The following is an 11666-nucleotide window of genomic DNA, read 5'->3' as shown; positions in this document are numbered from 1 at the left end:
CAGGCATCGCCGGTCAATCCCCACCCTCCGCCCGCTGCGCAGCCATCTCACTGGGGATCCAGACATGTGTCCCTCTGCCTTCTGAACGAATGCCCTGCAAACACCCAAACCCCTAACTTGTCCTACCTGATTTCCAACTCAGGGATGTCCTCTCTGCTCACGTCGTCACCAGGCCTGAGACTAGGTCTGGCCCTGGGCCTTTTTTCCCTCACCTCCCACATCTAATCAATCAGGAAGCCATGTCTGTTCTATCTCCCAAACGTCTCTCGTTCACCCACTTCTTTCCATTCCAGCAGCTCCGGAACCAAGAACCGGGCCTCATGGCCTTTCTGGGCCTCAGGTTCCAAAACTGTAACCTGGGGGAGAAAGAGAAAGGACACCAAAGTCTAAAGATTTACAGACCTGAATTTGAACCCCAGCTTTACTATCTCTTGGCTGTGTGACCCTGAGCTAGTGACTTCACCTCTCCAAGCTTTGGTTTCCTCAAATGAAAAAGTGTCACCATACCCATATATACATGTAAAGCCCTTGTCACAGGGCCTGGCATGTAGTAAATGTCCATGAAACAGAAGCTGCTATTGTTATCTGTGACATGCTTCCCCAAACCTTGGTCCTTTCTTTCCTCACAGCCTTCAGTATGTCACCTGTTCTGCTATGTGCCTAATATTTTTCTTTAACTTGGTTTATTAAAATGATAAAACAAGTATCTTTTTAAAGGATATGTTACTTCACCACCAAGGAACTCAGTATGGCTTGTCAGAGATAGAAGATAACAGTAACAATAAACAAAATTATTAACATTTTAAATGTTTGTTGTGCATCACCTAAAATTATCTCACTTGACTCTAGCAACACGTTACATTTTAGGAGACAGATAATGTTACTGGAGCAGTAGTTACAGCCCCAGAATTTGTATTCAGGGGTTGCCTAGCCATTGCTATCTAAATAAAAGAAAAGGGGCTTGCGGGGCAGGGGGTAGGGGGGAAGGGGATACTTTTCTTCAATCTGAATTTGCTAAAAAGAAACAATGTTTTAAATTTCCAAATTAAAAAAATACATATAGATGTTTCTATTCACACTTTCAATGAGACAAAGTGTCCTTTTGTCCATATCAAAGAATAGAAGAAGCGGGACGGTTGAAGTTGTGGGTCCAAAAATGGCTGAAGTCCCCAAGCCCATCTTGGCACCCCCACCCTCGCCCCAGACGCAGGAAATAGGCTGTTATTGAAACAGCCTTTACTGAGCGCCTCCTAGTTGCCTGGCCCTGTGCCATACTTTTATATCTGTCTGCTTATTACTATTCCTCCAGTGAAATCAGTTGTATTATTCTTGTCTTCCAGATGGGAAAACTGAGGCTTAGAGAAGGATAGTAATAACAGTCTCTTATTCACCCTACAAATATTTACTAAGCATATGCTACATGCTCAAGCACTCTTTAGGAACAAAGGATGCAGACGTGAACCAAACAAACTTCATAGTTTCATGGAACTAATAGTCCGGTGGGAACAGACAGGCAGTAAGCAAATACACATAGACTATGGTAGCGTGATGGGGAAGAGGCCAGCAGGGTTAGGGGATAGAGTGACAGGACTTGCTATTTTAAACGGATGGCCAGGGAAGGTCTCATTAGGTGGTGACATTCGAGCAGAGGTCTGAGTGAAGAGAGGCAGTGAGTCATGTGAACATGTGGAGGAAAGGAGACGGAGACAGGGGGATCAGCAAGCGCAATGGCCCAGAGAAGGCAGCATGCCTGGTGTGTGTAGCAGAAGATGTTTATACGAGAAGTCAAGTATTGAGGAAAGAGAAGTAAATGGAGTCAGAGGAGTGAAAGGGGCTAGATTATAGGGATTTATTTGTGAGGCTGTGGTGAGAACTTAGACTTTTACTCTGAGATGGGAGCCATGGGAAGGTTTCATGTAGAGGAATGACACGGGTTCAATTTCCGCAAGTGTGTGGGCTGCGTGAAGTACGGTACTGTTCGTTTCTAAGTCTTATTTTCCCCCGCCATAAAATGTAGGTACAGAAATTAATGATTTGTAGTAGTTAAGCTGAATGGGAACAGAATTTCTGTCGTCCCCAGTACCTAGGACAGTGCCTGGAACTCAGTAGGCGCTCAATAAATATTTGAATTAACATCGGGTCCCTTAAATCGCTGAACTTCCATTAAAGAACAGCAGGTGTCGCATCAGCCTTATAACCGCCTTCCGGAGCCTCTCCAGCTTGACCAAGTCAGACTCTATCTAGCAGGAACCCACCCACTCGAATTCGGATTTTCCAGGGTAGAGGCTTCCGAAGGCAGAATTATGAATCTCTTCTCGAGAAACTGATTTCTCACTTGGAAAAAGGGTATCTGACCCTTTAACAACTACAGAAGAATGGGCCGGGTTCTCTGGAGCCGGTTCCCAGAATGCGCAGCGCTATGCAAATAATCAGTTCCCAAGGCGAAGATGATTCGTACTATGAGCAAAGATAGTATTTTGGAAGACTATCTGCCGTAATAAGTGACTAGTAAAAGTGTGTAGATATTGAAGTAAACAATCGTATAACCCGGCAAACTCAGTTACCATAACTCTAAAAGGGTATAAATTTTTGCTTTTCATATAGCTGGGTGAGGGAAGTTCAATGTCGCCCGGATGATCCTCAGTGGTCTGGGGTGCAGGCTTCAAACCTGTAGCTGTCTAGCGACAGAGTGGTTCAATTCCACCTTTCGGGCGGTAACGCGTTTTCATTCCTTGTTACCGTTTTTTTCTCCGCCCGAAAACAGGGCTTTAGAGCGCAGGTTGACGCCTGCGCCTGGAGAGGTCGCTGCAGTCCTATGCATCACAATTTACCCCAAGCCACTCGGGTGTATTCCTGTGGTTTCCTCTTTTTCGCGAATATCAAAGGCAACTCCAAGAGATGAAAACTCATCTACCTTCTCAGTTCTAGGACATTTAATTTGACAATTATATTGGATTTCTCCCTGTAACTTACCCACTCAGTCATTTGTGCTCACTCATGTATTTAATTACTCATGCACTTTATTAACCAGTTAAATATGTATTCATTAGTTCATTAATTCACTCACTCATTCAACAAGTATTTGCTCCAAGCCCGTCCTACACTGGGCGGTGCTGGAACACAATGGTGACCACGACCTTGGCTCTGCCCTTATGGTACTCCCACTTCAGTAGAGAAAACAAATATTAAACAATCATTAATTATACATTTGATTAATGATTAGAACGTGATGACTACTGGGAAGAAAGGTACAAATCATGTGGGACTATCAAAGAAGGAGACCTGCGTTCAGGTGGGGTGTCAGGGTAACATTGGAGCAGACACTGAAGGATGAGGGGGGATTAGCCAGCAGGGGGAGTGTTCCTGGTCTGAGTCAGGTTAGCCCCCGTAATGGCAGTGGGGATGGTGATAATTGCACCTTCACTCCATTAAGCACTGTCATTTAGGAGCTCACTGACTCCTCACTCTAGGTCCATTCTGCAGCTGAAGAAACTGAGGTTCAGAGAGATGATGTTTCTTGTCCAAGGTCACCCAGCTCCAGGTTCTCAGACGCCCCGCCCCGCCCCCCCGCGCCCCGTCCAAGCCGTTTACCACTTCCCTGTGCTCTTTCCCAAGCCGGCTTCTCACCAAGTCCTGTCTCTTCTATCTCCCAAATGACTTTTAGATTCTTCACTTCCTCTCTCTACAGCCCTAACCCTGTTCCAAGACCCCTTAGCACCCTATTGTCCCCACCCTCGCATCCTGCCTGGTCTCCAGTCCATCTTGCCACTTCCTCTCCAAGCTACCCCCAACCTGAAGTCTAGAGGAGTCTCCCTAAAGCACAAAACTGTCCCTGCCTTTCTTGTGTTCAGCCCCTGCCATGGCTCCCCAGTGCCCTTAAAAGAAGATCCAAATTCTTTGTCTGGAGTTGATGTCTGCAGAATGTGGTCCCTACTAATCTCTTTCTCTGCACATTTTGTCCCAGCCTCCATGAATGTCTAGCTTCCTCAACATATCAAGCCTTCTCTCCACCAACAGCTCTTTGCACTCAGTTTCATCAGTTCAGTCTTTTTCTATTCCTTTCTATATCCCTTATTTATCCTCTAGGACTCAGCTTAGCTGTCCCCTTCTCCAAGAAGTCTTTCTTGACCTCTAGACCAGGTTAGATGCCCCCTCTGAGCTCTCCCAATCCTGTCCACTTTGGATCTTCCCTGACAATGTCCCCCACTGGACTGTGAACCCTAGGAAGGGGAGCTTGGGCCTGTCTCAGTCCCTGCCACGTCCCCACCACCATCCAGTACAGGGCTGGGTACACAGTGGGGACTCAGCAAATTTTTAAAAATTAATAAATTAAGTGATTCCACCATGACAACTTGCCCTGCTTGTTCATTTAAGTTACTTGGCATTCAAATGACCTCTGGCCCATCACTCGTTTCCAGAGTGCTTGCTGCTCTGCAAATAAGCGAGGGCTTGGATTTTGTAATAGGAATGTCTCAGCTGTATCTTTTGACAGAAAAAGTGACCATATTTCTGGTTCAGTCGGTCTTGGGTTGACGCTGACATGTTCATAACCCAGAAGCAGTCGTGCAAAAAGCAAGAGGAAACTCATCTTCCTATTTATCATCATCCCTATTTTTGTGGTTCATAGAACTTCCAAAGCCCAACTGAGGTGTTCTTCAGGAAATCAGGATGTATACTCCCAATTCCTCTACCTGTGCAATAGTTGCTCAGACCATCCCCAGAGCATACCGGGTCCAACATAAGTTCCTCCCTCACAAGGAAGCCTGCATGGCTCTTTAGCATTTCAGTACCACACACCTCACAGCTAATATTCTCCTTATTTTTTCCAGCAGGAGGTGCAACCCATGTGTGTGGAAAGTCCTCCTGCCTGTCTACCCACCCTCCATCTTGCTGTAGGCTGACTCACTAGTAGGAGTTCCAGCATGTATGTATGTGTACATAGTCCCCACAGGAAACCTCACTCCCTCATGTTGAAAAGAAGGCAGGTGATGGGTGTCAGGAGAAAATAGATCATGAGGCTTGGCAGATGCAATTTTAAGAGCTTTTTATTGGCGACAGTGCAGAACCATGGGGGGAGGGTAGTGGCCCAGGGCCAGCCAGTCCCAACCCCCTGGGGTCAGGTGCAAAATACAAAAAGAGAATCACAAATACAGAACGGGGAGGGGGGATTCAATAAGTCAAGGTCTGCGGGAGCAGGCCTTGCTCACAGTCTCACACTTGCACCCAGAATTCTCAAAGATACAGGTTGTAAAATTCTCCGATCCCTCAGGCTTACTCACAAAAATAAAATTTCTTGTCCCCAGTGAACCCAAAGTCAGAAGGCAGCTGGACAATCCGGGACAGTCAGAAAGGAGACAGATAGAAATGGTCAGAAAAACACAGGCAGAGAAAAGACGGTGGGGGAGAGACACTTGGGAAAGAGACAGCCAGAGACTGCCAGAAACAACCAGATGGGCTGAAACAGTCAGAAAAAACACAGCTAGAGACAGGCCGATAAAGACAGCTGGACAGAGACAGGCTGCCTCCAAGTTTCCAGAAGCAGTGTTTCCAATTCAAGGGCATGGCTTTGGGGCCAAAGTGACCTAGGCTGAGGTTGCAGAAGCGCTCACACACTCACGCATACACACACACACCCATATATAATATATTTATTTATACATAATAGATATAAGTGCCTTTCGGAAACCAGGAAAGGGATAAATAGCTAGGGGAGGGACCTGGATTCAGGGCGGCAGGCACAGGACAGGGGCACGTGGAATGTTCTCCATGCAGCACGAGGGCGGCCTGGCCCACCCGATTTTAAAAAATATCATTTTGCCTCACAATAAAATTCTCATGAAGTGAAGCACAAGGAAAGGTTGGGGGCGGGGGGGGGAGCCAAAACCAAGATTTGGGACTTGGAGGGATGGGGAGAGGAAGCTGGGTTCATGGGAGCCCGGCCCCCTTGAGTTCACCAGGCCAAGAATATTGGGGGTTGGGGACCAAAGCCTCAGCCTTTCAATCTTCTCCGGAAAAACGTCGGTCCCCTGGCAAGCTCCCTTTCTGGGAAGAAGGTGGGGATGCCAAGGGGAGGGAGAAATTGGCGTCCTAGGCCAGGGTAGGGTGACAGGCCTTAAAGAAAAAGGCCAGGTGTGGGGGCTGGGGGTCCTGAGGAGAGAGGCCACGCAGATGGATAACTGTCACCTCCCACCCCCACCTCGAATTTGTCATCCCCTTGAGTCTAACTCACTGTTGAGGGTAGGAAGGAGGCAGATGGGGGTAGGGGGTGGAGAGAAATCAAGGAAAGGCTTTGGGGAGTGGGGGATGCACAATCCCTCCGGAAGGTTTCTGTCCCACTGGGCTCTGCGCCCCTTCTCCCCACAATAGGCCAACTCATTTCACAGTATAAACACTCCAGCAGGACAGGCATCACAGCGCCCCCTGCTGCCTGAATCAGAGAGGCCCAACAAGGAAGGCCGGCAGGGGAGGTTGAAGGGGGACGCGGCTTGGAATAATACTGTAACCAGGCAGGAGGGCTGGGGCTGAATCGGGGGGACCCTCAGGAGGTGAGAAATTCAATCGAAGCTGGTTTTGCTGGGAGGGAGAGGCTGGGCAGTCAGAGAGGGAGGTTCACATTTCAGACTAAGTCTGGCTGGGGAGGGGGGAAGGAGGTTACAGGGGGACATCAACTTCCCTCTAAAGGGGGGCTCAATTCAGAGGAGAGTTTAACCACACGAAAATGTTGGATAAATAAGCTCAGGTCGGCAGAACAGGGAGAACCAGCCTAATCACCTCCCAGAAGCATCGGTGTGGGAGACCTATGGGGGTGGTTCTGTGGCACTTCCTTGTTGGAGCTCTCTGGAGAGGACTCCAGCCCAGCCCACCCCACAGCTCGCCGCAGACCCCCTTTTCCCTCCAGCCCACAGGTGGGCATAACCCCCACCCACCCACTCATTCCCAGAGATTGGGTTGAAGTGAGAGGACCAAGAGGCAGCTGGGGGTGTCCATCCCTTCCCCACCCCCTGCCTCCAAAGTCACCAGCTTTCTGGCCTCCCGCGGCCACAGAAACAAGAGGCAGCACAAAACACAAGGATGTCCTCCTGTCCGACAACAGTAACAGTGGCTGCAGAGAGTCAAGCAGGAGAGGCAGGAAAGCCACACACCCGCTCAGTCTCATCTCCTCTCTGTCCTCCTCCTCCTCCTCTTCCAAATCTCTCTCCCTTGTGTGTTTGTTTGTTTTGTGTCTAAAGAGTTCACAGAGCAAGAAGGGAGGGCGAGTTCAGGGGGTCGGAAGGCTGGTCGCTGCCGCTGGTGCGATGGGCGCTGGCGAACGCGGAGACCTCCGGGCAGGTGAGGACAAACGAAGAAGTGTACGAAGGGTTAACAACGGGGAAGGGGTCGCCAAGGACTTGAACTTCACTGTGTGTAAAGAGAGAAGCTGTCAGGTTGGGGGGTGCGTCTTGGCTGGTCTGGAAGGGCAGGGGCGGTGGTGGCGGGGGCGGCAGCAGCCAGCTGAAACCATCTTCCTTAGTGGATGCTGACCCCGGCAAATCTCTCACCTCCGCCAGCGGGCCAGGCCCCGGCCCCTCTTCGTAGGGGATCTTGCAGCCCGGTTTGTGGGCCACCAGCACAAACTCCAGTCGCTCCTTCTCCTTTTGGAGTTCAGCGATCTCCGACTCCAGTTCTGCCTTTTCTTCCTCCAGCTGATCTGTCTCCTGAGCCCCCAGTTGCCAGGTCATGGAGAAGACGGAGGAAGGAAAAGAAGACCATGAGCGACTAGAGAAGATGGATCATGGCTGCAGCCATCTCCTCTGGACTCGCTGCAGAGGCCCAGAGCTGGAAGGCAGCTCTGAACTGAGGAGAAAGTCTCTCTGAAGTGGAGTCCTGGTGTGCTATGGAACTTGGGGATAGGGTCTTCCCTCTTAGGAGCCTCAGTTTCCCCATCTGCCCAGTGGGTGGTTGGGAAGTGGCCAGGCACACATGGAAGTCTCTGGCTGCAGGAGGCACTCAGAGGTTTGTTGAATGAATGAACGAGTGTTATATGTTTTTAATGCTGCCTCTGTTACCCATTCCCCTCTGTCTCCCAGGGAAGAGAACAGGTGGTCCAGGAAAGTACAGAATTTCCCTGAGTTCCTCTAGGAGCAGCAAGTCACAGTGCAAGCCTAGACTAAAACACCTCAGACTGAGGGGGGACGTAAAAGGGGAGGGGGCATTGGTGGGTGCCATCAGCCCACAGTCTAAGGACTATGGGTGGCTGGGACGGGTGGTGGGGAATTGACATAGGATAAGAGGAGTTCACTTCATAGACTCCCTAGGCTGTTAAAGCTGGGAGAAACCTGGGAGATTCAATGAGGGGTGGAGGAGATGGAGAAACTGAGGCAAAATGGGTTATTGCTTGCCCAAGATCAAAAGGGAGAAATGCCTGGAGCTCCCCTCTATGTCCCTCAGATGTCTCCTCAGGGAGGAGCAACGGCCAGGAGAGTGGTATGTGTGTGTGGTGGGGGGTGGTCACAAACCTGGGAAGAGTGGCCAGGAGTTGACGTGAGTATGAGGGTCTGTGTGTGTGCGCACAGGGCTGCCCTATCTCGCCACACCTGTACCTAGTTCCATGTGTGGAACCTCTGGTTCTCAGTCCAGGATAAGGGCACAGATGGGGCGGACAACGGAGAATGGGGAGCGAGCCCCTCCCCGACGTCAGCATACCCTCCCCCCACCCCAGGGACCATCCTCACCGCCTGGAGTCGGTCTGTCAGCTCCCTCCGACGGTTTCTACATTTAGCTGCTGCCAGTTTGTTTCTTTCCCGACGAACCCTTCGCTTCTCCTCCTCCTCCGGGGTAAGCTGAGTAGGGGAGATAGAGGCCATGAGGTTTGGGAACACGGTGCACCTCCTCCATCCATCGTGAGCCTCCTCTTCTTCCAGAAGCCAGAAAAGGACCCTCTAGTCCTCGCCAGCTGTGGCAAGCACTATAGAGTTTCTCCAGCACTGAGGCCTTAGTGGTCCTTGCCCCAATAGTGAGAAAGTTCCTGCCTCTTTTGTCTCCTCCCCCAGATGAAGTTCTGATGCCTCTTACTCACCGTCTCCTCTCGGGGTCTCCTAGGCCGGGCTCGGGCCGGGCGGGCAGGCCCAGGTCCACTGGTGGCTCCGCTGGTGGAAGGTCCGCCACTGCCACTAGCTCCGCCACTGCTGTAGCCACTTATGCCCGGCGTGGAGTAACTGGTTCCAGGCATGTCATAGGGGTCGACTGCTGGGGGCTGGGAGGCCAGTGGCTGCCCCTGGGACTGGGCCATGGAAGAGATGAGGGTGGGTTGCACGAGCCACTGGAGGTCCTGGCTGGTTGTGATCGCGGTGACCGTGGGCACGAAGGAACCGGGCATTTCCCCAAGACCGGCGCACTCCTACGGGGTGACACATACACACACAGGCGTATACACACAAACAGAGACACCGACACACACGCACCCAGCACACATATACACACCGACCCTGTGAGTGAGCACAGGGTGAGCAGGTGTGGATGTGTGTGTCACAGGCAAAAAGCCACAACACCCACCCTTCCACTACACCGTGACGCAGTGGTTAATGAGAGGATCTCTGCTCAACTGGCTTCTACCTCCTCCTTCTTCCTCGGGGAAAGGTTGCACGGTTCCAGCGGGTGGTGAATCACACCCCGAGTTGGTGACTCTTAGGTGTGGGGGGTGGGGAGGAGGCTGGACACAGCCGAGTGACAGAACTCCCGGGACGGAGTCACAGCCACACACACAGCCACAACACCCCACCCCCACCCCAGAGGCAAGGGGAGGGAGAGGGAGAGGCCTTAGGCCAAGCCTTCCTCTACACTCATACATATACACACACCCCTCTGAGCGAGGGGGTGAGCGCCTGGAGGGTCTATGAGACCCCCCGTGCAGGGGCCGGGGGTTCCAGTTAAAAGGGTATTGGGAGACGGGCCTAGGAGTTTAGAACAACGTTTCAAGTAATTGTCTCTTCCCAGAGTGAGGCTGACAGTGGCAGGTTACGGTGGACGGACAGGTAAGAGAAAGTGACGACTCGGGTCCCCTCGGACTGACACGGAGGGAGAATGGTGTAGATCCTGAGCCCCCAAGCCCAAACACCGCTCATCTCCCCCATCCCCAAATGGAATCCTGGAACTGCTTGCAACGCTGAACTACTCTCCCAGGGGGCGTGGTGAGGGATGGGCTGGCCCGCTGGCCAATCAGCGTTCTGGAAACGCAGAAGGGGCGGAGCTCCCGGAGACCACCTGGCTGCTTCTCCTAGAGTTAGCGGTTCTAGTCCTGTCTTCGGACACTTTGGAGGGAACGGGAGTCCGGCGCAGAGGGAGTGGGAGTGTGTCTGTGTGCTTGGAGAAGAGGGTGACGGTCACCATGTCTCCCGAAGAAACCCCGACCCACAAACGGACATTCCCTGCCCCTGAGAACGGAGGGACCGGATCCCCGACAGGTTTTCGCGGACCCATTGCGTTGCTCCTGTCGTGACAGGAATCCTCTCGATTTGCCTCTAGAGGCCCGTAAAAAAAGACCCTAGCGCCGAGGAACCACGGGTTCCAGGGCTGGGGCGGGGGAGGGAACTGCACCCTGCAAATAGGAAGGGAAAGTTGATTGGCTAAAAGCCTGCGGCGCGGCGACCAATCGGAACACCGGGCTGCACCCTCCCTAGCAACGTAGCCCCGGCGTTCCAAAATAGAACGCTCCCGGGACGTCAGGGGCGGGGCGGACAAAGGGGGCGCCGCGCGCCGTGCGTGCCCCGCGTCAGACGGAGGGTTCCAGCACGTCAGCCGTTACGCACGGGTCCCCCGTTACGTCTCCGCGCAGGAGGCGGAGGCAGCGCAGTCGAGATTTCGAGGCCCACCTTCCCGCTGGATGGAGAGTTACCCAGCGCCGGAGTGGGCGCTCCAGTGGAGGAGGTAAAGGAAGGTGGCCACTGGAAGCTTCCCCGGGGTTTCCCCCACCTGCCTAATCGCGCTAGCTTCAGGTTGGGGGCCTGGGTCAGGGACAGTCCCGGAACCAGCCGAAAGTTCTCAATCCTGCTACCGCATACACTCACGCTAAACGGCACATTCTCCTCACCCCCAAAGTTTACCCCTCTGCGTTCCCTTCCTGCACTTCAGTCACACGACAGGTTGCCAACAAGTCCCGACTCTGCAGTTTGCAAAGTGGGCTGTGAGGCTATGCCCTCGCAAATCCTGGGTTTTGACGCGTCTTTATTTGGGATGGCGAGATTGCTTGTTCCACCCTTGACTTAAAAAATTAAACCCCACAACCCATTAGAACTTACCTGGGAGGAGGCGGCGGCCGGTGGGCTGCCGAAGGAGTCCACCGAAGACAGATATTGAGACTCGGCAGAGGGTGAGGAGCTGCACCGGGAGCCGGAGTCGTAGTCTCCGGGGAAAGCCTGAAACATTTCCCTGGGCACAGGGGGGGCCCTGTGACCACGCTGAGGTCGCCGGGAAGCCAAGGCTATGGCCGGGTGGGAGAAGAAAGATGCGAGTCCGGGATGAGCCGAGCGCGTCCCTGAAGTGCACTGCCCGGGGAAATTCGGGGTGGGGGGCAGCGTCCCGTTCCAACAATGGCAAAGTTTCTGTGCAATTCCTCTGCGGCGCCCAGGCCCCCACAAGATGCCGCTGTGCCTCCTGAAAGTCCAGGCTCCGTAGGACCCAGGAGCGTGGCG

General features: G+C 52.5%; 1 protein-coding gene and 1 non-coding gene across 3 annotated transcripts; one reads left to right on the top strand and one right to left on the bottom strand.

Annotated features, from left to right (window-relative positions):
- Positions 1–2627: 2627 nt before the first annotated feature.
- Positions 2628–2714, top strand: TRNASTOP-UCA (transfer RNA opal suppressor (anticodon UCA)). Its single transcript has one exon. It is a non-coding gene; the product is annotated as a tRNA-Sec (tRNA).
- Positions 2715–7232: 4518 nt separating this feature from the next.
- Positions 7233–11399, bottom strand: FOSB (FosB proto-oncogene, AP-1 transcription factor subunit). 2 transcript variants are annotated; one of them, XM_054588468.1, is made up of 4 exons: positions 11274–11399; positions 9056–9376; positions 8712–8819; positions 7233–7694 (listed from the first exon to the last, which is right to left on the bottom strand). In XM_054588468.1, the coding sequence occupies exons 1-4, from the start codon at positions 11397–11399 to the stop codon at positions 7233–7235; spliced, it is 1017 nt and encodes a 338-aa protein (XP_054444443.1). The 2 variants fall into 2 exon arrangements, with proteins under 2 accessions (XP_054444443.1, XP_054444444.1); XM_054588469.1 differs by lacking the exon at positions 8712–8819.
- Positions 11400–11666: the final 267 nt, after the last annotated feature.

Source organism: Pteronotus mesoamericanus, unplaced genomic scaffold (genome assembly GCF_021234165.1).
Source record: "Pteronotus mesoamericanus isolate MK-2021 breed Mesoamerican mustached bat unplaced genomic scaffold, CSHL_Meso_final scaffold_137, whole genome shotgun sequence".
Classification (NCBI taxonomy): Eukaryota; Metazoa; Chordata; class Mammalia; order Chiroptera; family Mormoopidae; genus Pteronotus; species Pteronotus mesoamericanus.
Note: the sequence above shows the minus strand (reverse complement) of the source record. Positions and strands in the feature narration are given on the sequence as shown.